At 50.7% G+C, this 25718-nt stretch overlaps 1 protein-coding gene across 1 annotated transcript in view; it reads left to right on the top strand.

Moving 5' to 3' along the window:
- The window catches only part of LOC147117504 (thyroid hormone receptor beta), a 96428-nt gene that overhangs the window by 37393 nt on the left and 33317 nt on the right, over positions 1–25718 (top strand). The window contains exons 3-5 of the mRNA XM_085988526.1: positions 1083–1230; positions 1799–2004; positions 7943–8089. Of these exons, the coding sequence (XP_085844652.1) occupies positions 1083–1230; positions 1799–2004; positions 7943–8089 (501 nt within the window). The remainder of the gene's footprint in view (positions 1–1082; positions 1231–1798; positions 2005–7942; positions 8090–25718) is intronic.

The following is a 25718-nucleotide window of genomic DNA, read 5'->3' as shown; positions in this document are numbered from 1 at the left end:
TGCCCCTTGATATTCCTCAGTTCTACCCATACAGATTCCGCATCATCAGAGTTAATATCCTTCCTTTCAGAATAGCGAGGAGACAATAGGAGGGAGCCCAAAGTTAAAGTCAGAGGCCCCTTTTAATTTTTTCCACCCCTTTGTTTTGGGTCCTCCTTTCCCCACCCCTCCTTTCCTTTTGTTTCTCTCTCTCACCTGGCAGCTGTCCTTATCCTGCCAGTACACTTCACACCTAATCTCAGCTGCCTTTTGTCTCCACGGGCCCATTACCATCTCATCTGGCTTCTAATACCTTTTATTGTCTCCTTTTCTTCTTTTGTTTGATCGCAGCTTTGCCTTTGATCTTTTTATTTTCTTTCCAGTTTTGAAGAAGGGTTTCAACCCGAAACGTCAACTCAAATTTCTCTCCACGGATGTTGCCTGACCTGCTGACTTTTTCCAGCATTCTCTGTTGTTATTTTGGATTTCCAGCATCTGCAGTATTTTGCTATCGTAGATAGGGTGGAGTCAGCTTAGAGCATTGATGAACTGATGTCCAGGATCGGAGACAGGTGTGAAGGGCGAGTGAGTCCAGAAGCTATTTGTATGCCCAATCTTTCACTTAAAGTTCTTGACAGATTAGCCTGAAAGAGGATACAAGTGTTGAAGACATAAGCTCTATTTTCTAAGGGGATTCTTAGTCGATGCTTTCCCTCTCTTCCACTCTCACCCTCCTCCAAGTGCTCTGCCTACTTTTTTCTTTCTCCCTCTCCCTCCTTTATAAGAGAACCAAAATGTAAAGAAAGTTGCACAATCATCCCCAGGTGGGATCTACAAACACCAATTGGTGGTCTGGTGCACCTGGTTTCACACCACAGCCCATGATGTACCTGCCAACTGAGAGGCTGGGGACACAGAAACTCTCACATTGGGAGACCCGGCCCGGCCCGACCCAGCCCAGCCCTCTCCTAATTTGCTGGCCTTTAGCAGTAATGGACTGGAAAGGTTGTGAGATACTAGCCCCTCTATTTTTAGGGTGTAATATCACAAAGTAATATGATGGCCTAAGGGCTTTCTTCTAAATTCTGATGTTTTGTGTTTAGGGCTTTTTCAGGAGAACCATACAGAAAAACCTTCATCCAGCCTACAGTTGTAAATATGAAGCAAAATGCATCATCGACAAAGTATCAAGGAATCAATGTCAGGAATGCAGGTTCAAAAAGTGCATTGCTGTTGGCATGGCAACTGACTGTAAGCAAGTTTCATATCGATGTTTCAGCTATTTTCTGTTTTCCATTTTTAAAAATAACTTCTTTCACTACCCTTACCCCAAGACCATTGCTGCTCGCCATTCCACAGATGTTTATAAGAGCAAGTACAGATACAGTTAAAGAATATAAACATCATTAGAATACTCCCCTTCTAAACTGCAAATACGCCAAATGCTGGAAATGCACAGTAGGCAAAAATAGCATCTGAAACAGAAAGGTAGGCAAATGCTTCAGGTGATGAGGGGATTCAGACACTGTTCAATCTGCTGTGCCTTTTTAGCATTTTCTGTTTTTTATTTCGGATTTCCACCATTCGTGGTTTTCTTTTTAATCTATAAAAGCTTAGTAGTTTATGTCCTTTTGAAGACCTGATTCAGAAGAGATTCCTGGAATCACAGCAGTCTAGATATTGGCTGGGGAACCTGTTAAATAATTACAATAATGTTACTGATGCCAGTTTATGTTAAAGTAGCAACAGTAGGGGAAATAATGATCACAGAATGTAGAAGGAAGAATGGTAATTTTGTTTTGTTTCTTTGTGTAATTAGTGGTGCTGGATGATGGCAAACGGTTAGCAAAACGTAAACTAATAGAAGAAAACAGAGAAAAGAGGCGTCGAGAGGAACTGACGAAAACAATTGTAAACAAACCTGAGCCGACAGAGGAGGAATGGGAACTTATCAGAGGAGTAACGGAGGCCCACATGACCACCAATGCTCAAGGAAACCATTGGAAACAGAAGCGAAAATTTCTGGCAAGTTCCTCAGCGGCGGGTGAAAAATCAGACAGAATTTGCGCATTCCCAGCATTCCCTGAATTAAGCAGTGTTGTTTGCTTCTCCGTGTTTTGTGAATGTTTCGGTGATATGCAACCTTCATCACCAAAGATTTTGAGAAGAAAACAATTTCCACGGATGAAATAATGTGAGAATCTGAAAACATTCTTCAGTACTGAGAGGCTTAAAATCCAATTCAAGTAAAAGAGAGTGTTAGTTTGTCTTACTCATTCAGACAGTGGATATGGTAATCACATGAGTCACAGCCCTGAGGTGGGGAAGGGGAAGTCTGCAAATTTCGGTGCAATACAGCAGGAAAACGCAAAGCAACGAGAAGCAAAAGAAACAAAGTGCTGGTGATCTGCAGCTTATTAGTACCTGAAAAGAGATAAGATAGGGAGACTTTGTCAGACTTATAATACAATGTAGGAATTCTTATTGAGATGATTAACCAGTCTTTCCTTCTATTTTCTAATTAATTATTGAACTCATTTTAGCAACTACTTATCTGTGCTTGTAAACCGATGCCTGAGCAGACACAAAATCTGGCAACGTATATTATCCAACTGATCATGTAACAAGTGTAGTTCCTGCACTCCAAATTTCTCCTGAATCAGAGTGAACCTACCACTGGGGTGGGATTCTTCTGGGCCGGATTTGGAAGTCGTAGAGTGTAAATTCCAGACAGACTTGTCACTACAACAGCGCCATTTGATCCCTGTATATAAACCTTTAGGGCTAGAAATTCATCTAAAATCGCCACTCCGTAGCGCCATAAAATGGCGGGCACCACTCTTTCATCAGTTGGTGGCGGATTCCGCAGCGGCCGCCATATTCCTCTTCCCCTTTGCGCTGCCAGTAACTGGCAGCACCCTGGGGGGAAAAATGGCAGCGTGGTGACGTCAATCGGCATGCAACGCTGATTTAACGTCACCAACGCAAATTTCGACCCTAGCGCTGGGTCCTGGCGTGCAAGCAGGCTAACTCTGGCGATGTCTGCAGCTTTAAAGGGACATACACATCATTAGGTAAGTTTGAATGTAAGGTTCTGGACTGTTTTTTTGATTTTATTTAAGTGGTGGCTTGCTGCAATAGATGTGAAAAGTTTTTTAAGTGTGTCAGGAGTGCTGCTGGACACTTGCAAGGGCTCGGATGGTAAATGAAGGCCTTTGAGAAGACAGAACATGCTGCGAATACTCAGCAGGTCAGGCAACATCCGTGGAGAGAAAAACAGACTTCACGTCTCAGGTGGAGATGCTGCCTGACCAGCTGAGTATTTCCAGCATTTTATGCTGTCATTTCACATTTACAGCATCCACTTGCAGAGGGAAGAAGAAGACACAGAAGAGGAGGAAGCCAAAGAGGAGGAATCAGATGGAAGGATGCATCCCAGACAGCCCCTTTGTAGCCAGGATATCCGGGATGGAATCATCCGCCTGCAGTCCCAGTGACCACCACCCCAATTCCTCTTTCAACATTTGTCCCACACCTTATCTTCCATCTGTTACTGACCATCACAACATCCTCTTGGCCACGATGCTGAAATAAAAGCCACCACAAAGAAAACTTTCCAATCCAACTATATACGTCTATCTATCCAAAATGTGACATCAAGAAATCAACTCATCACATGTATGCATTCTCTTAGTGACTGTCTTGTGTGTGCCTTTGCCTTTCCTACTGATGTCACACGGTGCTACCCTAGTGGCTGCAGCATGGCTGGTGGAAGGCTGCTGACTTTCAGTGGAGTACACTGCAAATGGCCTTGCTGGTTGACTTTGAGGAGCTGGTGGCTGGGAATGTCAAATCAGTCTTCTTCTGTTCTTCACTCTCGTCTCTCTCTTCTTGGTCACCCACTCGCTGGGCAGGCTGCATTTCTTGGGCGTGTGAAATGAGGAAGGCACAAGGGTGAAGTTGTGGTGAGGGGTGGGCGGGAAAGCATGAGGTGCATGCGAGGAAGAGGATAATGTATGAGGATACCAGCATCTTGTATCCTTTCAGCCCCACCGCTGGCCAAGGGCTCAGCCATGCTTCTGCCAAAAATGGCCGGCACCGTCTCCTCCAGGGGGGTGAGGTGAGACTAGGAATGGGAGATGTGCCTCATGATTGGTGCAGATTGTTGGTAGGTGAGGGATTGGGGGTTGTACATTGAGCAGTGTGTGAGGCTAGTGGTGCAGTTGGTAGGAGACGGCTTTTGAAGATGCATTCACTGACCTTGATCAGTGGTTTGAGGTCATGAAGCTTCTTTGGGCACTGGAGCCAGGTGGTGGGGGTGACACTGCTGGCAGTGACGACCTCGGTGACGTACAACAACAACAACAACTTGCATTTATATAGCGCTTTTAACGTAGTAAAACATCCCAAGGCGGTGCACAGGAGTATTATAAGACAAAACATTTGACACCGAGCCACCAAGGGAGAAATGAGGGCAGGTGACCAAAAGCTTGGTCAAAGAGGTAGGTTTTAGGGAACATCTTAAAGGAGGAAAGAGAGGTAGCGAGGCGGAGAGATTTAGGCAGGGAATTTTAGAGCTTAGGGCCTAAACAACAGAAGGCACGGCCACCAATGGTTGAGCGATTATAATCAGGGATGCTCAGGAGGGCAGAATTAGAGGAGCGCTGGTATCTCGGGGAGGGTGGGTGGTGGTTGTGGAGCTGAAGGAGATTACAGCGATAGGAAGGGGCGAGGCCATGGAGGGATTTGTGAACAAGGATGAGAATTTTGAAATCAAGGCGCTGCTTAAACAGGAGCCAATGTAGGTCAGCGAGCACAGGAGTGATGGGCAAACGGGACTTGGTGCGAGTTAGGACACGAGCAGCCGAGTTTTGGATGACCTCAAGTTTATGTAGGGTGGAATGTGGGAGGCCAGCCAGGAGTGCATTGGAATAGTCAAGTCTAGAGGTAACAAAGGCATGGATGAGGGTTTCAGCAGCGGATGAGCTGAGGCAAGGGCGGAGACGGGTGATGTTACAGAGGTGGAAATAGGCGGTCTTTGTTATGCTGCGGCTATGTGGTCGGAAGCTCATTTCAGGGTCAAATATGACACCAAGGTTCCAAACAGTCTGGTTCAGCCTCAGACAGATGTTAGGGAGAGGGATGGAGTCAGTGACTAGGGAACGGAGATTGTGGTGGGGACCGAAAACAATGGCTTCGGTCTTCCCAATATTTAATTGGAGAAAATTTCTGCTCATCCAGAACTGTATATCGAACAAACAGTCTGACAATTTAGAGACCATGGAGGGGTCGAGAGAAGAGGCAGTGAGGTAGAGCTGGGTGTCATCAGCGTACACGTGGAAACTGATGCTGTGTTTTTGGATGATGTCGCCAAGGGCAACATGTAGATGAGAAATAGGAGGGGCCCAAGGATAGATCCTTGGGGGACACCAGAGGTAGCGATGCGGGAGCGGGAAGAGAAGCCGTTGCAGGTGATTCTCTGGTTACGATTAGATATATAAGAATGGAACCAGGCGAGTACAGTCCCACCCAGCTGGACGATGGTGGAGAGGCGTTGGAGAAGGTTGGAGTGGTCAACCATGTCAAAGGTTGCAGACAAGTCAAGAAGTACGAGGAGGGATTGTTTACCCTCCTACATCATTCTGTCTGGAGGACCTCCTGGCCTCTGTGGGTAGAGGACCAGTGTTGACAACCTGCACAAAGCTGGTGTGCTGCATGCGAGACTCTGGGTGCCCCTTCCCTGGCTTGCTGAGCCATTTGTGTTAGTGCTGAGACAGTTTTCCCATTTGTTGGGGTTAGGAAGGGAAGCTTTAAGAGCTGAATATTCACATTTGGGACGTTTTAATGTTAAATATTTTGTAAAAGGCGGAAAGGGCTGAAAACTATTGTTGCACTTCATTTTATTTTGTATTGCTTCAGTGTGCATCGTCCCTTTAATTCTCAGACCAGTTCATTGCCCACAATTCCCTGTGAGCTCCACAGCTTCGCTCACAGAGGCTGTGGGAAGCTGCAACGCCGCACCTGCACACAAACTTCGGGTCGGATGCCTCCAGCAACACCACCAGAATGGCGTTGCACGGAAGGTGACACTGCACCACCACTTTCCATGCCCCCCAGACCAATTTTGCTCCATTAGCATTGCCGCCATTTTCAGCAGCCATTAACTCCAGTTACAACAAGACCTGGATGACATTTAGGCTTGGGCTGATAAGTGGCAGGTAACATTCGCGCCACACATGTGCCAGGCAATTACTATCTCCAACAAGCGAGAGTCTAACTACCACCCCTTGACATTCAATGGCATTACCATCGCCGAATCCCCCACCATCACCATTGACCAGAAACTTAACTGGACCAGCCACATAAATACTGTGGCAACAAGAGCAGATCAGAGGCTAGGTATTCTGTGGCGAGTGTCTCACCTCCTGACTCCCTAAAGCCTTTCCACAATCTACAAGGCACAAGTAAGGAGTGTGATGGAATACTCTCCACTTGCCTGGATGAGTGCAGCTCCAACAACACTCAAGAAGCTCGACACCATCCAGGACAAAGCGGCCCGCTTGATTGGCACCCCATCCACCACCTTAAACATTCACTCCCTCCACCACCAGCGTACCATGACTGCAGTGTGTACCATCTACAAGATGCACTGCAGCAACTCGCCAAGGCTTCTTCGGCAGCATCACCAAAACCTGCGACCTCTTCCATCTAGAAGGACAAGGGCAGCAGGCGCATAGAAATACCACCACCTCCAAGTTCCCCTCCAAGTCACACACCATCCTGACTTAGAAGTATATCGCCGATCCTTCATCGTCACTGGGTCAAAATCCTGAAATTCCCTACCCAACAGCACTGTGGGAGGACCTTCACCACACGGACTGCAGCAGTTCAAGCAGGCGGCTCACCACCACCTTCTCAAGGGCAATTAGGGATGGGCAATAAATGCTGGCCTTGCCAGCGACGCCCACATCCCATAAACAATTTTTTTTTTAAGTTGCCGGTGACACCAGCAACTTTGCTAGCGAACACAAATTTTTCCCCCTTAGAATCATACTTCTTAATTGGTGTTTTTAAAAGTGATATTTAGGTTTATCCATATTTAATAGATAAGCTAGCCAGTCACTTCCAAAAAGTTAACTCACCAGTCACTCACCCCTCAGTATTTGCTCCTCTTCCCTTTCATTGAGGCATTCTCTCCCTTTAGCCCCATCCTCTCAGTTAAGAGGCACACCGTTCTCCAACTCCTCTCCCTGCCACCCCTCCTCCCTCCATTTACCAGAACAAACTTCCCCTTCACCTTAACCCCTGTCAGTTCACACAGACTTTCCACCTCCCTGATGTGCTTTGACCATAGCTCCTGCATGACTTGGCTGCTTTATTCCAGGATTGGATTCAGTGCTGCAGGCAGGAAGTGTTGATCTATCATAAACCAAGAAATTCTCACTTGCAGTACAGAGTCCGGTCCTGAAATAAGGCAGCAGATTCGACTGCGACTGCAGCTGAGATGGATGCCATTAGTGAATGAACCACAAGTGATTTTTTTGGCCAGATCCCTGGTTTGCTGGTCAAGCAATTAAACAATGTACAGATTTACATGCACCTGATAATGCCACTGGATGAGGTTGATCTATGAAAAAGGGCCAGGCTTTTTGGGCCTAATGGACTTTTCCTTTTTCTAAAAATTCAAATGTTTTAACTCGAAGTGCCAGTAACAAAAGACCCATCAGCCTTGGAATTAGAGGATAGCATGTCACCTTCTTCATGAAAGAAATGAAGGGATGTAAATGACGTTTTAAAAAGTAGTCGATGGTGCATTGATAAGATGACAAGCTTCAAGTTAAATGCAGTGATCAGTTTTACTAACTGTTGCCATTATAGGATAGCAAAGTGATATTCAGAAGTGGGAGTGCACAAATGATTTCATGAAGCAATATTTACAAGTATCATTTTGTTCATTTTCTAGTCTGAAGATATTGGGCAAGCGCCAATAGTGAATGCACCCAAAGGGAGCAAGGTGGATCTGGAAGCCTTCAGTGAGTTTACAAAAATTATCACACCCGCAATTACAAGGGTAGTGGATTTTGCCAAAAAACTACCAATGTTCTGTGAGGTAGGATTTTTATTTCTTTATTTTTATATCTTTTTTAATGGAATTTTTGATCTGATGTGAGCCACATAATTGTCTTTCTTCATGAGGTTGGAAGGACCCATTAAATATTGATGCTATATTTGAAATGCCAGTAAATAACTTACATTAAATTTATGCTGCTCATGAGAACAACAACTTGCATTTATATAGTGCCATTAACACCGAGCCAAAGAAGGACATATTAGGACTGGTGACTAAAAGCTTGGTCAAAGAGGTAGGCTTTAAGGAAGGTCTTAATCAGTGAGAAGGGAAAGAATATTTTCAATTGTTTTGTGTCTTTTTAACATAACTGATGTCATGAAAGTATCCTGAAGATATTGATGTCCTCATAGTTTATTTCAGTCTGCTGAATTTCCCTGTTCATCATACAATGGGGGCAATGTTCAACTGCCACTTGGAAAGGCCGCAAAGTCAGCAGTGTGGTCCCATCGCCCGTCCAAAGTTAGCAGTGTGGTCCCACCGCTCATCCAAAGTCAGCAGTGTGACCCCATCGCCCGTCCAAAGTCAGCAGTGTGGTCCCATCGCCCGTCCAAAGTTAGCAGTGTGACCCCATCGCCCGTCCAAAGTCAGCAGTGTGACCCCATCGCCTGTCCAAAGTTAGCAGTGTGACCCCATCGCCCGTCCAGAGTCAGCAGTATGGTCCCACCGCCCGTCCAAAGTCAGCAGTGTGACCCCATCACCCACCCAGAGTCAGCAGTGTGGTCCCATCGCCCATCCAAAGTTAGCAGTGTGACCCCATCGCCCGTCCAGAGTCAGCAGTGTGGTCCCATCGCCCGTCCAAAGTTAGCAATGTGGTCCCACCGCCCGTCCAAAGTCAGCAATGTGACCCCATCGCCCGTCCAGGGTCAGCAGTGTGGTCCCACCGCCCGTCCAAAGTCAGCAATGTGACCCCATCGCCCGTCCAGGGTCAGCAGTGTGGTCCCATCGCCCGTCCAAAGTTAACAGTGTGACCCCATCGTCCGTCCAGAGTCAGCAGTGTGGTCCCATCGCCCACCCAAAGTCAGCAGTGTGGTCCCACCGCCCGTCCAAAGTCAGCAGTGTGACCCCATCGCCCGTCCAGAGTCAGCAGTGTGGTCCCATTGCCCACCCAGAGTCAGCAGTGTGATGCCATCGCCCACCCAGAGTCAGCAGTGTGGTCCCACCGCACATCCAAAGTCAGCAGTGTGACCCCATCGCCCATCCAGAGTCAGCAATGTGGTCCCATCGCCCACCCAGAGTCAGCAGTGTGACCCCATCGCACACCCAGAGTCAGCAGTGTGGTCCCATCGCCCGTCCAGAGTCAGCAGTGTGGTCCCATCGCCCGTCCAGAGTCAGCAGTGTGGTCCCATCGCCCGTCCAGAGTCAGCAGTGTGCTCCCATCGCCCGTCCAGAGTCAGCAGTGTGGTCCCATCGCCCGTGCAGAGTCAGCAGAGTGACCCCATCGCCCATCCAGAGTCAGCAATGTGGTCCCATCGCCCACCCAGAGTCAGCAGTGTGACCCCATCGCCTACCCAGAGTCAGCAGTGTGGTCCCATCGCCCGTCCAGAGTCAGCAGTGTGGTCCCATCGCCCACCCAGAGTCAGCAGTGTGGTCCCATCGCCCACCCAGAGTCAGCAGTGTGGTCCCATCGCCCACCCAGAGTCAGCAGTGTGCTCCCATCGCCCACCCAGAGTCAGCAGTGTGGTCCCATCGCCCACCCAGAGTCAGCAATGTGGTCCCATCGCCCACCCAGAGTCAGCAGAGTGGTCCCATCGCCCGTCCAGTCAGCAGTGTGCTCCCATCGCCCGTCCTGTAAGATTTGCAAAATTTCTACATTTCCCCAAAGGTTATTATTAACAAAAGGGACTCTGCGTGGACATTTTAATTAAAAAGGGTACCCAAGATGGTGTCCGCGCCTCATGGCAGAAAGCCTGTGAGATTTTAAAAACTTGGACTCTGCGGCACAGGCAGCTTGTGGAGAAATGGAAACCAAAGCTGCAGTTTCTGTGAAGAGAGACTTTGCATTTTGAAAACCAGACAGGACTTTGAATTATGTATTAGGCCAAATCAGAGACAGATTAAAACCCAGTTAGGCCTATAGTTAAGGCCATGAAGCAGTTTGCATAAATAATCTGGAACAGCATAAGGAAGCCATCAAGGCTGGACAGGCCCATTAAGATGTATTAATAACAAAACAAGTCAATTATCAGGCCAGTAGATGCGATTACTGGCCATCTAAAAACAGTTAGTGTGGATTGCTACCATTATTTAAAATAGCCCGCCAAGATTAAGACAAAGAACTAACCTGATTTGGCGCGCAGATAAGGGCCATCCGAAGGAGTATAACTGAAGGCCCCGGGTAGCAACCGCTCTCTTCTCCTTGCTCCTCGCCCTCGTGGCTGCTGCTCTTCCCCCGTCCCGCGCTTACCCCCTGGCCTCTGTCCATGCCTTTCCCCATTCCATCAGGAACGCCCGGCATTGCACCGGGCGGACACGGACAAACCAGGCCAGGCGAGGTGGGACGCAAGGAGGCGAGACGAATTGGGCGAGACGAATTGGGAAGACGATTGAAGACAAGCTTCGAATAATCGGGCCTTCAATCCAGCTGACCTGTGACTATCTTCATACAAACTTCAACTGCCGACCGAGGAAGAGGAACCATCATCCCTGCGAGGTAAAGTACCCAAGCAGAGACTTTAACTTTGGGGTACTCATACCTGGACAACGCCCTTGTAGCACCCGGAGACCACATGACGACGGCAGGCTCCAGAGAGCACAAAGAGCGAACCCCAAGCCCCACCGCTGTTTTGAATTCAGCAGATCTTTGATTGGTGAGCATAAACTCTAGCCCCTCATAGCTTAATCTAGTTAGGTATAGGGGGTGGGATAAGGATAAGGGGATTGTTAAGATAGTTGTTTTCCCTCGATGTGCCATGTGTTTCCCATTCCCTGTATAAGTATATTATTTGTATTTGCCTGTAATTTTATACTAGTAACTCTGGACCAGTACCCATGGATTGGAGGGTAGCTAATGTTACCCCAATATTCAAAAAGGTGGTAGAGAAAAAGCGGGGAATTATAGACCGGTAAGCCTGACATCAGTAGTGGGGAAAATGCTGGAGTCCATTATAAAAGATGTAATATCAGAGCACTTAGAAAGCAGTGACAGGATTGGACAAAGTCAACATGGATTTACAAAAGGTAAATCATGCTTGACTAATCTACTGGAATTTTTTGAGGATGTAACTGGTAAAATAGATAAGGGAGAACCAGTGGATGTGGTGTATTTGGACTTTCAGAAGGCTTTTGAGAAGGTCCCACATAAGAGATTAGCATGCAAAATTAAGGCACATGGGATTGGGGGCAATGTATTGACTTGGATAGAGAACTGGTTGGCGGACAGAAAGCAAAGAGTTGGAATAAACGGGTCGTTTTCCGAGTGGCAGGCAGTGACTAGTGGGGTACCGCAAGGATCGGTCCTAGGACCCCAGCTGTTCACAATATATATTAATCAGCTGGACGAGGGAATTGGATGTAATATCTCCAAATTTGCAGACGACACAAAGCTGGGTGGGAGGGTAAGCTGTGAGGAGGATGTCGTGCAACTCCAGTACGATTTGGACAGGTTGGGTGATAGTGCATTTGCCATGTTTCTGCCCAATAATGTGGATAAATGTGAGGTTATCCACTTTGGTGGCAAAAACAGGAAGGCAGATTATTATTTGAATGACAATAGATTGGGAGAAGGGGAAGTGCAAAGAGACCTGGGTGTTATTGTGCACCAGTCGCTGAAGGTAAGCATGTAGGTGCAGCAGGCGGTTAAGAAGGCAAATGTTATGTTGGCCTTCGTAGCAAGAGGGTTCGAGTACAGGAACAAGGATGTCTTGCTACAGTTATACAGGGCCTTGGTGAGACCACACCTTGAGTATTGTGTGCAGTTTTGGTCGCCTTACCTGAGGAAGGACATTCTTGCCATGGAAGGAGTGCAGTGAAGATTCACCAGGCTGATACCCGGGATGGCAGGAATGACGTATGAGGAGAGATTGTGTCGATTGGGCTTATACTCACTGGAGTTCAGAAGATTGAGAGGGGATCTCATCGAAACCTATAAAATTCTGTCAGGCCTGGACAGACTAGATGCAGGAAGGATGTTTCTGATGGCCGGGGAGTCCAGAACCAGGGGTCATAGTCTAAGGATAAGGGGTAATCCATTTAGGACTGAAATGAGGAGGAATTTCTTCACCCAGAGAGTGGTGAACCTGTGGAATTCTCTGCCACAGAGGGCAGTGGAGGCCAGTTCATTAAATATATTCAAGAAAGAGTTGGATATATTTCTTAAGGCTAAAGGGATCAAGGGATATGGGGAGAAAGCAGGGACTGGGTACTGAATTTGGATGATCAGCCATGATCCCATTGAATGGCGGAGCAGGCTCGAAGGGCCGAATGGCCTACTCCTGCTCCTATCTTCTATGTTTCTATGTTTCGTAAGACTGTTATTTTTCTGTTTAATAAAATCTTGGTTTTGCTTACATCCAAACCATCTGTCTATTCGAGTCTTTTCTGTATCGCCGCCTGTACCAAAGTCCGGTGTCTAGAACCCAGGGGCGTGGGAGCGATTCGAACTGCTCATAAACAGTCAGAGGCATAACTGACTGGGCACACACGCCAACCACCACACACCACCCCCTACAGAAATGGCGACCGCAGCAGGACACCAGCAACAGGGTTGCGATACAGTAGACAATGGTTCGGATGAGCAAACCATGATGGAGGAAAGGATTTCTGATTATGTGTTTAGCAAGGTGAATATCACTAAGAAGTGGATCACCACTCTGGTAAAGGCTGGGCGTCCGGTAGATGCAGCAGCTAAGTGGACAGAGGGAAAGGAACACAAGAAGTCCTTAGAGAAGGCAGTTTGGCTGATGTGTTTTAAAAAGCAGGTCCTGCTTTTGGACAGGCTCGTTGCAGCACAGGCAGTCGAGTTAAGGGAACCAGCCCTGGAGATCCAGGATAAGGCTCTCGCAGGGGAGAAGTTATTAGTAGCTTTGCAGGCTTTGAATCAGGAGAGAGTGCATTTAGTAGGAGAACACAAGGCCCAGTTGGAATACCTACGGTGCCAAGTCACTGAGGCCAAGGGAAATGAGTTAAGGTTGCGGGAGAAAAACGCCTGCTTGGCAAGGCAGATTAGGGAACAGGAAGAGAAAGTGCAGGAGGTAAAAGCCACTTACAAGCTAGCGAGTGAACAGGAGTTTGAGGAGGCAGACCACGGCACCTGTAAAGAGAGGATAGAAAATCTGAGCCGGGCCCTCCGAAAGGCAAAAGGCATGGTATGCCTCATAAGCCCAAAGGCAGGCCAGGCAGATTTTATGGGGAACGAGGGGAGGACAGTTCCAACGTCACCGGTAGTGCCTTGGGACGACCCGGTTGAGAGAGAGGAGACCTCACGACCACCACCCGTAGCGTCAAGTTTCAGCGAGGTTTGGCAGCAAGGGGGGGTGGAACCAGGAGTGGAGCCAGATGTGGAGGCGGAGGTAGAGCAAACCCCGCCCTAGAGGTCGGAGCCGGGACCGATGTGCCCAGCACGGCATCGGAGGTTCGACCCACCCGCCAATGGCGAAAATGAGGGACCCCTCCAACACCAGTTCGTATTACCCTTCAATACCCAACAGCTTAGGGTTATGGTCAACCATATCTCGAGGCTCGCCAAAAAGGGAGACCCCTCGATCCACTTCAGGGAAATAGAGCAGACAGCCAGCATCAACGACTGCGATGACGCTGAGAAGGCTAAGATGCTGCTATTCTCCCTGGAGAGTAGTCTCCTCCAATCCCTCTCTGACGAGTGTGAAAGGGGGCAGAGCGGGTACAAGGAGCTTAGAGATGCGGTTCTGGAGGCCATGGGGATGGATGAGGGAAGTCCTTTCTCCCGCGTGGAGAAGTCGATCCAGCTCCCAGGGGAAACCCCGCAGGCTTTTGCGGACCGGCTGTGGCCGGTGTACCGGAGGGCCTGTCCGGGGATGCCGGACCGAGTGTTCCTGAACGGGGATCTCCTGGCCCATTGGCTCCATTGCCTGGTGGCGAACAACTTGCCACAGGTCCGGGCCAAGGCAGAAGCCTGGTTCGACCCCAAAAATCCCCAGACCACCAAATTTACGGTAATTAGGCAGCTCACTCTGGCCTAAAAAAACGGTCGGGGAACCGATGCACACCCACCCAAGGGGAAGGTGCATGAGGTAAAACCCGGACCGGGTAGGAAAGAGTGGCACCAGGAAGGGAGTAACCCCCCCAACACAAAGACCAATTGTTACGGGTCTGGGAAGGATGGTCACTGGCGGAAGGAGTGCAAAAACCCTTGGAAAGATAACAAGGGAAAGCATCCCACAGCCCCAGCCCAAAAGGCGGGGGCAGGGACCCCTTCCGCAGAGATCGAGTCACATTTGGACGCCATGAGGTCCTTACTGACTGGCCAGGGGAAAGTAGCAGCCGCCACCGGTGCTCTCATCCCGTCAGCCCCATCCAACCGCGACGAGAGCCAGCGCAGCCTGTTTATCTGTGTTCTCTCCGGTATGATGAGTGGAAAAGACCCCTTTTGGAGATGGAGGTGGAGAAGGTGACGAGGACCTATCTGTTAGACACGGGGGCATCATGCACCGTGGTCTACTCAGCTAACCCCACCACCTCACCTCTCTCCAGCGGGGTTCCATACAGTCTATCGGGGTTCATGGGTAGAGAACAGGCTGGCTCGTTTTCCATCCTGCTCGCCATTCGGTTAGGACCGCTCCAAGTGGACGTGTGTCTTGATGAAATGGGAAGTGGAGGGTGGAAGAGGGGTCCTGGGGGCCAACTTTATCGTGGGCCATGGGATCCTAGTGGATTTGAGGAATCACTGCCTTTGCGGGGCAGGTAGAGTAAAGAACGGACAGGTCGTAGTAATCCCGGGAAAGGAAGGGAAGGGGACCCTCTGCCCCCTGAAGCCCAAAGAGGATTATAACCTCGAGCTAATGGTCAGCAGCACCCCACAGGAGTTCCAGGCATTTGTGCAGGCCCACCTGGCCACATTTGCCACTCACAAACACGACTGCGGGAGGGTCACAGGGTTTGAGGTCAGCGTAGACGGGGACCCCATGATCCGACCACAGATACAGTATAACTTCCCCAGGGAAGCAGAACCGGACATGGAAGCAGCCATGTCCTCGTTAGTACAGCAGGGAGTTCTGAGACTGATAGCTACCCACGTGAGTTCTCCGTTATGGCCGGTCAGAAAGCCGGACAATTCCTGGAGGGCCACGGTGGACTATTGGGTGCTCAATAGTAACATCCCAGCCTGTGCACCCACAGTAGCAGCAGTTGCTGACCTCGGAGGGATTATTCCAGCATCTGCGACCACTTTCACGGTGCTGGATATTTCCAATGGGTTTTGGTCCATCACTGTAAGGAGGGAGGATCAGTACAAGTTTGCCTTTACGTTTAAAGGGTAACAGTCCACATGGAACTGTTTGCCTCAGGGCTTCCACAATAGCCCCAGCATTTTCCATCAGTGCATGGCCAACAGTTTGAAGGATTTCAGCCAGCCCAGACAGTTGGTTCAATATGTGGATGACCAGCTCCTGTTCACTGATTCGAAAGAGGAGCATGGCCCGCTATTGGCCAAACTGCTGGAGCTGCTAGGGCAGAAGGGTTTCAAAGTGAATCCCAAGAAAGCGCAGATCGGCCAGCAGGAGGTGAAATTCCTCGGCCTGACCGTGCGCGCTGGAGAAAGGGCCATAGATAAGGCTAGGAGGGAGGTGGTACAAGAACTACCGGTCCCCAACACAGTAACGGGTGTGAGGTCGTTTCTAGGGCTAACCGGGTACTGTAGAGACTTTATTGAGGACTATGCAGCTACCGCAGCCCCTCTGCTCCAACTCCTACACAAGGGAGTGGAGTGGCTTTGGGATGAGGGTTGCCAGGCAGCATTTGTCGGGCTCAAGAAAGACTTGCAGACCGCGCCAGCTTTAGGGGCCATAGATGGGGGGAAAAGAGTTTTTCCTGGTGGTAGCGGCCAGGGGGGACAGCCTGAGTGCTGTGCTGCTCCAAGAGCGGCACGGCCGGCTGCGGCCGGTGGTCTACTCCTCCAGGATACTCACAGATGTGGAAAGGAGCTATTCCAATTGTGAGCGGCATCTTTTGGCCACACATTGGGCTGTGAAAAGATCACTGATCTTCACAGGCACCTCTCCCATCACCCTCCTCACCCATCACACACCCACCCAGATGCTTCTGGATGGGAGGATCAAGGATGGGACAGTGAGCAGTGCCCGCATTGCCCGCTGGACCTTGCTCCTCTCACAGATGGATCTGAAGGTGAAGGGTCTCTGTGAGCCAAAGCTCGCAGCCAACCTGGTATATCCTGGAACAGCCCACCGGTGTTCCATAGAAGGGGTTTGGGAGGTAAACATAGGCTTACGGGCCAGGGTACATCCCACAGGCCGCAAAATCTATGTAGACGGTTCCAGCACGGTATCTGCTGGCGAGCGTCTCACGGGGTGTGGAGTTTACAACCCAGCGGCAAACATTGCCCTAGCGATTAAGCTCCCCAGCACCATGAGCGCCCAGCAGGCTGAACTGTCCGCGGTGGTGTACGTTGTTACACACCCCGAAATCTTCCCCACCCCCTACACGATTTGCTCGGACAGCATGTTCACGTGCAATTCGTGTACAGAGTACCTGGCCATCTGGTCCCGCCGCGGATACACCTCCGCTGACGGGAGACCCCTCACAGCAAAACCCCTGCTGGAAAAGATCCTGGCAGCAGTGGGGGAGGAAGGGGAGGTTTTCATCCACAAGGTGAAGGCCCATTCCTCCACAGAACCCCGCGGCCAAGGCAACCAGCAGGCTGACTTACTCGCCAAGGAGGGTGCCCGCACAGGCACTTTCTGGGACCCATTTGGGTCCAGACCCATGGCGGCGGTCAGAGGTAGGGACGGGACCCAAGGGAGTGTAAGGGTAGCATTAGCACCGGACCTTAAGATGGTCCAAGCCCAAGACCCCGTCCACAAAGCAGTCCTCAGCGCTGTAGCTGAGGGAAAGGGAGTAGAAGGTCCGTACGGCACAGCGACCCTCTCCGTTAAAGAGGGTATGCTGTTCCGGGGGGAACAGTGGGTTGTGCCGCAGCAGCACCAGAGGGAATTCCTTCAACTGGCCCATGAGGGTCCAGGAGCGGGACATCCCAGGCCTGAGACCACCTGGCAATGGGTGGAACAGGCGGGATGGTGGCCGGGACTCAGGGACGATATCCGCGAGTTCTGTGCAGGCTGTCTTGTGTGCACTGCGAATAACCCCGACCCCCACAAAAGGAAGGTACCAATGGGACACGTCAGGAGGGTAGAGGGACCATGGCAGTCGATACAAGTCGACTACATCAGGCCCCTTCCCACCGCCCAGGGAGGCTATAAGTACTGCCTAGTCCTGGTGGATGTGTTTACCAAGTGAGTAGAGGCCTTTCCCTGCAGAACTGCCACAGCTCCGGATACTGCCAGGATCCTGGTCCGGGAAGTGTTCGAGGTGGGGACTACCACAGTTTGTGGAGTCCGACCAAGGGAGTCACTTCACCGGACAGGTGATGCAGAACACCCTTATGCTGTTAGGCATTGAAGGGAAATGGCACATGGCACACAACCCCCAGTCATCGGGGATTGTAGAACGTATGAATCGGACCCTCAAGGAAAGGCTAAGGAAGGAGATGGTGGACTTGCCCCGTAAATGGGCCGAAGTCCTACCGTTGGTTTTGATGGGGATCCGGGCCAGCCAGTCTAAAAGCACGGGATACTCCCCGTACGAGCTAATGACTGGCAGGGTTATGCGGACCCCCACCCATGTACTAGCCCCGGTGCTCACGGAGGGTCAGCTCAGAGAGGTAAACCGGGACAGGTTCGCCCGAAACCTCTTTGAGCACCTGAAGCAGGTCCATGAGCAGACGGCTGGGATCATGGGAAGGCAGCATCAGAGTAATCGATTGCTGCTCGAACCGAGAAAGCACCACGAGTGGGAGGTAGGAGATCAGGTTATGGTAAGAAACTATGCCCGAGTAGGTAGTTTGGAACCATTGTACATGGGGCCCTACAGTATTGTAGGTAAAGCCAGCCCCATGGTATACGCCGTGAAGATGCCCCGGCGTACAAAATGGTTCCATATCAACCAGTGTAAGCTGTTTACACCTGAAAGGGGAAAGCAGCCAGTTAGGGTAAGGTCTGAGGATAAAGATCCTCAGCCTGCAGCAGGAGCGAGTTCACAGACTGCACAGGCAGGCACTGTGGCTTGCTTGAAGGGAGGGACCATCCTGCCCATCGATTGGGACACTCCCCCACTCTTCTGGGACCCAGATAAGGGGGAGGGACCTGAGGGCGGAAACCCCGCCCCTAACCCAGGTGTAGAGAGGGAGGGACCTGAGGTCGAAAACCTCGCCCCGGACCCAGCCATGGGACCTGGGGGCGGAGACTCTCAGCTCGCAGCAGCAGGCTGCGAAGTTACCTGCCCCTAGCCCGGGTTCGGGAGAGGTCAAGCCTGGGGGAGCAGCGGTTCGGGTAAAAGGCCCATCGGCCAAGAAAGCCCCACCCGCCAAGGTCCCTAGAAAGTCCCCACGGACGCACCAGCCGAGAAAGCCATTGTCACCAGCCCTCCAGTTACCAAGGGCCGCCCCTCGAGTCAGGGAGAGGTCCAAGGACAAAGGTCCTCAGCCAGCAGCCACAGGCTGCGAGGGACCAACAGTGCAGGACGGTGCGGTCACGCCGGGGGTAGCGGTGAGCCGCAGTCCGATCAGGGGTTAGCCTGGCCGCCCGGAGACGGGTGGCGGATGTATATAGTTTTAGTTTAAGGAAAGTTTAATTATTTAGCTTAAGTTTGGGTGTTTCTAGTTTAAGTTAAATAAGGTGATGGGTAGTTTTAAGATAAGTAATCTGTTAAGAGTGTGTATATTTGGGTCGAGGTCGCGGGACCTGACCATGCTTCATCAAGCCAGAGAATCTCTTGGGGACCTGGCTGCATGTTTTTACATCTTTTTGCAGAAAGACTTTCAGGATGGAGGGGATCGTGATCCTTTTCGCCCTGATTGGGATGAGCTTCGGGAGACGAGGCGACGTCCAGGACTCCCACATCTACGGGTGCTCGGGAAACAGGGCACCTATAGCAACCGATGGAAGCGGTGAGTGGGACGCGGAGGAGATCGCCGTTTACATCCACGAGGGAAGGTGGCCAGGATGGCTGAGGTCCAATTCGCCTCAGTACTCCAGCCAAACCGGATTCACGTACGGGGAGGCCTCCCTCCTGTGCCCCAGGGTACGGGTCGTTACCACGAGGGTCAGGTCACCATTGGAAAGCGAATATGTTTAATGTGCAAAGGGCACATTCCACTGGATAGGTGGTGGTGGCTCAGAAAATTGAGCAAGGACATGAGGAACCCCGAAGTCGAGTGGGAAACAACACCCACCGGACGATTACAGGGACTCATGGAGGATTAAGTGTGTGTTGGGACAAGTGGTGGGAACCGGATCAAGGTATGTGGGGGTCAGAGGAGGTCTGCCCCGCAGGCATATCCATTGTTTTCCACCGGCAGTGGCACGACACCGGGGAGGGGATGAAGTGGGATACCAGCCTGAAGGTGTGTGTGGTCCCATACACCCCGATCCCAGTCAATGCCACTGAACTTGTGCCCCGCCCACGGCGCAGGTGGCGAGTTTACACAGGAAAGGTTGCCCCACCACCACCACCAAGGGACCAGGCAATGGGTTGGTACTAGTCCCCACTGATCAGATGCTGTACCAGGGGGTACACTACGCGGTAGCCTCCATGATTTTAAATCTCACCGAGGTACATTTACCGGAGTGGTGTCCCAAAGAAACAGAGCAGCTATACCAGGCCCTATTAAAAGGACATGTTCAAGAAGTTTTATGAGTTCGATTTTGCCCACGTGGGCAAAACCGAACTGTACACCACACACCGAGAGTTTTTGGGTAATGCAGGGAGACAAAGAAGGGGAGCATGGAATTATGTTTTTACTGCGTTTAATACTGGGTCCTCTATCATCAACAGTCTGGATGACATAGAGCTGCAGACCCAGATAAACGGCTTAAAAACACAGTTAAAGAAAATATTACTGGATGAGAACAAGGTAGTGGGCTCGGAGTTGCATGAGGACCAGGCCATGACGGTCCATTTAAAGGAGATCATAGCCGAGTTGGAAAAGCACGCAAAGACGGTAAATGCTCTCATAAGGGAGGACAGAAATGCTTCTGACCAGGCTGCGCAGAATGAGGTGTGCGTGTTATACGGGGCGTGGTTACTGGGTGAGGGCCGCAGTAATCTGGAGGATTTAAGACAGGGTTTAGTCCCCTCCTGGATTAGCAACAAGCACCTCGCAGCCCTCCACCCTTTTGAGAATGCATTAAGCCCGTGCCAACTCCAGCCAGCCTCCGAAGCCTATCCAGTCCCCGTGGATTGTGGGCGGTCCAACCACACAATCATGGGAGTAGCAGGTAGGATGCTGGTCATGGGTAGGACAGCCCGACCCGCACCGGTATACAGGGTTGAGAACATTGGAGTCATTCAGGGGGGTGCACACATTCGTTTCACAGCGGTCCCGCCTTACGTCATCAAGTGGGAGCACGCTATGACAGGTACTGACCTCTCAGGGTGCCGGAGCCAGGGCGCACACATAATCCTGTGTCCCCAGCACTTGAATGCCTATTCAAAACCACAGTGTGGGTTCAGAGCTGCTGGCGTGAAACCTATAAATTGTACCATGGAGGCAATGGCACAAGGCCAAATTCCCCCGCAGGTAGCATATATAGGAGGTGGGACGTATTGTGTCACCACCGGCGCGTCCCACTACCAGCATGGACAGCATAGCTGGTGTCCAGTTAGTGACAGCAGCTTCTGTTTTAAACCCGAGGCAGAAGTTCAAGTGGCCCAGGAGCGAATTGTCCCCATTCCTGAACCCTCCACTGTTCACCTCACTGTGAAGGAGAATTTTACGAATTTGCAAATGTACGTAGCAGACTTTGGCTACGAAATTCCCCCTCTCCCTGAACACCTTACCAAAATACTCAAAGCCGTTATAGTTTCGCAGAAACATTTTTACACTCTAGAACAGAAAACAGTAGCGATAGGGACTAAGATATTGGATATTGTGATTCCACCCTGGTGGGACATTTTCAATAACATAGAGGTCCCTTCGTGGATCAGACTGGCTTCCCACATTCTCATGGTTTGCCAGTTAGGGATAGTGTTGTATTTAGTTTGCATTCAATGTAAGGGAAAAGGTCAGTGGTCAGAATTCCGAAACATGAGGATCTGGAAGGAACATTATGTAAAGCTGGAGGGAGATACGCCTGTTTAAGTCTTTTTCCCTGTATTTTTGATTAAAGGATTGTTGTTTTTTTGTGTTTGTTATTTTTAATAAAAGTTTTTCTGTTTTTTTGCAACACGTTTAATAAAGATGTGTGTGTACCAAGTGGTGCAGGGCTGTTGGACCCCACTCCATGCTTGGATGTGTGTAAAGTCTGTGATTTATCCTATGTATGCTTATGTACACTACATATATTTGCGGAATGGGAAGTGCATGTGTCATGGGTATATTAGATAGGTAATTACAAGGGAAGGTTGAATATGGAGGGTCAGAAAAATTTTGCTCACCTGGTAAGTGTAGTGTATGTACCTTTAAGAGAGAACTACTTTTACAGCTCCTGTATACTGTAGTACCGGCAGTGACCACACCTGTATATAAGCCCTGAGCAGGGATCTTTACTGTTAGTTTTTAGACTACCCTCATCCAGTAAACACCTGTTGATGGAGACTGCAGATCAACAGTCTATTTATTGAAGAACACCATACCTTAAGATTCACGGATTTAACAGTGGCGACGAGATCGATTCGAACCTACCTGCAACTCTGCATTTCCTCCCAGGGAGTCGCTCCTGGAGGATGTAAGGATCGGAACTCGGTGGACCCAACTGCAGTAAGGCAAACTGAGGCAGAGGTAAGGTTGCAAAATAAAGGTAGACTTTACTTGACATAAGCAAAATAACAACAGTACAGAATACAGGCAAGCAGACCAGCACACGGTATCTCCAGGCAGTGCAACTCAAGACTGAGCAAAGAACATAAAGTGAACACCACTTAAATAGTAGGCATCTAACAATGCACAGGTGAATACAATAATGAATAAAGAAGGACACAATTAAGAGAGTTCATGGAGCCCTCTGGTGGCGAGGCGAGGCAGAGTCTGGGTCATTCCTTACAGGACCCCCCCCCTAGGAACGGCCCCTGACGTTCCCCCAGAAGGTCCATGGTGACGACGAAAAAAATTCCGTACTAAATCGCGATCCAGGATGTCTCGGTCCGGGACCCAAGAGCGTTCCTCCGGACCATATCCCTCCCAGTCCACCAGGAACTGGAGGCCCCCGCGAACCCGGCGAGAGTCCATCAGGCGACGGACCGTGTAAGCAGGCTGGCCGTCGATGATGCGGGGAGCAGGAGGAGGCCTAGTGGCGGGCGCCAGGGAACTGCTGGCCACTGGCCGAAGCCGGGAGACATGGAAGGTAGGATGAATCCGCATGGAGCGGGGTAGCTGGAGACGGTAGGAAACCGGATTGACCTTTCTCAACACCATGAAGGGGCCGATGAAACGAGGCGCCAGCTTGCGAGACTCCACTCGCAGCGGGAGATCCTGCGTAGAAAGCCAGACCCTCTGACCAGGATGGAATGAAGGAGCCGGTCTGCGCCGCTTGTTGGCCTGGACCTGCCGTTGTCGAGAAGCTCGTTGCAAGGCCAGCCGCGCTCTCCTCCAGGTCCGCCGACAACGCTGGACAAACTTCTCCGCGGACGGAACCCCCACCTCGAGTTCCTGCTCCTGGACCAGTGGAGGTTGAAAACCGAACTGGCACTCAAACGGCGACAGTCCTGTGGGGGAGCAGCACAACGTGTTGTGCGCGTACTCAGCCCAGACGATGTGACGACTCCAGGTCGCAGGGTTAGCGGACACGAGACACCTCAGGGTCGTCTCCAGGTCTTGGTTGATCCGTTCTGTTTGACCGTTCGACTGAGGGTGGAAACCCGAGGAAAGACTGACAGTAGCTCCAATGAGCTTGTAGAAGGCTTTCCAAAATCGGGAGGCGAATTGTGGACCACGGTCAGAAACGATGTCAAGGGGCAAACCGAATAACCTGAAAACATGCTGGACCATGAGCTCGGCTGTCTCTTGGGCTGAGGGAAGCTTGGGCAAGGGCAGAAAACGACAGGCTTTGGAGAAGCGATCTACGATGACCAGAATGACTGTGTTGCCTTGAGATGGTGGAAGGCCTGTGATGAAATCCACCGAGAGGTGTGACCAGGGGCGAGTGGGAATGGGGAGAGGATGCAGCAAACCCTGGGGGCGAGATCGAGGGTTCTTGTTTCATGCACAAATGGCACAAGCTGCCACGAACGCCTTTACGTCCTTCTCCATGGTGGGCCACCAGAACCTTCTACGAAGAAACTCCAGCGTCCTGGATGCGCCTGGATGACCGGTGATTCGCGACGAATGCCCCCACTGCAGGACTTGTGAGCGAGTCGTGTTGGGGACAAAAAGGCGACCAGGTGGGCCGGTGCCAGGGTCTGCCTCCCTCTGTTGCGCCTTTCTGACCAGCGTCTCGATTCCCCAGCAAACCGGTGCTACAATTCGGGAAGTAGAAATAATAGGTTCTGGTTGTCTCTCCCGCTCGGGTGGATCAAATTGCCTGGAGAGAGCATCAGGCTTGAGATTCTTGGAATCTGGACGATATGATAGGACAAAGTCAAAACGATTAAAAAACAGTGCCCAGCGAGCTTGACGAGAGTTAAGTCGTTTGGCCTCCTGGATATAGGCCAGATTCTTATGGTCAGTCCAGACAATGAACGGGTGTTTAGGCCCCTCCAACCAATGCCTCCACTCCTCCAGTGCCAACTTAACTGCCAGTAATTCCCTGTTCCCAATATCGTAGTTGCGTTCAGCGGGAGTGAGTCGGCGAGAGAAAAAGGCGCAAGGGTGCAGTTTGTTGTCGTTAGACCATTGGGATAAAACGGCGCCCACTCCTATATCCGAGGCATCCACCTCGACAATGAAGGGGAGTGAGGGATCCGGAATAACGAGGACAGGAGCAGACATGAAGCGCCGCTTGAGATCCTCGAAAGCCTGCGCAGCCTCAGCGGACCAACTGAACCGGGTAGAGGCGATCCTGGTGAGGGCGTTAAGAGGGGCAGCAATGGTGCCGAAGTTTCTGATGAACCTCCGATAGAAGTTAGCAAATCCCAAGAAACGTTGCACCTGTTTGAGAGAGGTGGGTGGTGGCCAATCTCGGACAGCTTGGGTCTTGCCAGGATCCATTTGGATGTTGCCGCTGGAGATGATGAAGCCCAGAAATGAAACTGTGGAAACGTGAAATTCACACTTCTCCGCCTTGACAAACAAGAGGTTGTTAAACAAAAGTTGCAGGACTTGTCTTACATGCTGGACATGATCGTGAAGAGTTTTGGAGAAAATGAGAATGTCATCCAGGTAGACAAAAACAAAGCGATTCAGCATGTCTCGGAGAACGTCGTTGATGAGTGCCTGGAACACAGCAGGGGCGTTGGTTAAACCAAAGGGCATAACCAGGTACTCATAGTGCCCAGTGGGTGTGTTGAATGCCGTCTTCCACTCGTCCCCTTCGCGGACACGGATGAGGTTGTAGGCGTTGCGGAGGTCCAATTTAGTGAAGACCGTGGCTCCCTGAAGTAGCTCGAAGGCCGTCGACATGAGTGGAAGAGGATAATGGTTCTTAATAGTAATCCGGTTAAGGCCACGGTAGTCGATGCAGGGACGGAGACCTCCATCTTTCTTACTCACGAAGAAAAAACCGGCACCAGCAGGAGAGGTGGACGGACGGATGAAGCCAGCGGCGAGGGCGTCACGGATGTACTCCTCCATGGCGGCGGTCTCAGGAGCAGAAAGGGAAAAGATCCTACCCCTAGGTGGGCATGTCCCAGGCAGGAGGTCAACGGCACAGTCATATGGCCTATGAGGGGGAAGTGATGTGGCTCGAACCTTACTGAAGACCTCTTTTAGATCCTCATACTCGGGTGGCACTCGGGACAATTCAGAGCGTGATGGGAACTCCTGGGGCTGGGAAGGAGACTTGGCGCGAAGACAGGTAGTATGGCAGGCGGAGCCCCATTCCGTAAGCCGGCCGGTGGCCCAATCTAAGCGAGGATTATGGCAGGCCAACCAAGGGTAACCCAGAATTAATGGAAACTGGGAAGAGTGGATAAGGGAGAATTGGATGGTCTCAAAATGTTGTCCTTCCACGCCCAAACACAGAGGGGCAGTATGATGGTGAACGGTTCCAGAACCCAGGGGTCTTCCATCCAGGGCAACAACAGTGAGGGGGTGATCAGGATGGGTCAGGGGAATCTTGAGCTGTTTTGCTAACCCCAGATCTATGAAGTTACCATCAGACCCCGAATCCACCATGGCCTTAAGATCATATTGTTGATTGTCCCAGAAAAGGGAGGATGCCAGCAAAACCCTAGAAACAGTGGGGTCAGAAGGGATGGTTATGCTCATCTCAGGTCCCTCCGTCCTGGATGAGCCCTGGCTTTTCCCACC

This window comes from Somniosus microcephalus, chromosome 5, assembly GCF_052327205.1.
Source record: "Somniosus microcephalus isolate GS21.2 chromosome 5, FLI_Smic_1.0, whole genome shotgun sequence".
Lineage (NCBI taxonomy): Eukaryota > Metazoa > Chordata > Chondrichthyes > Squaliformes > Somniosidae > Somniosus > Somniosus microcephalus.
Note: the sequence above shows the minus strand (reverse complement) of the source record. Positions and strands in the feature narration are given on the sequence as shown.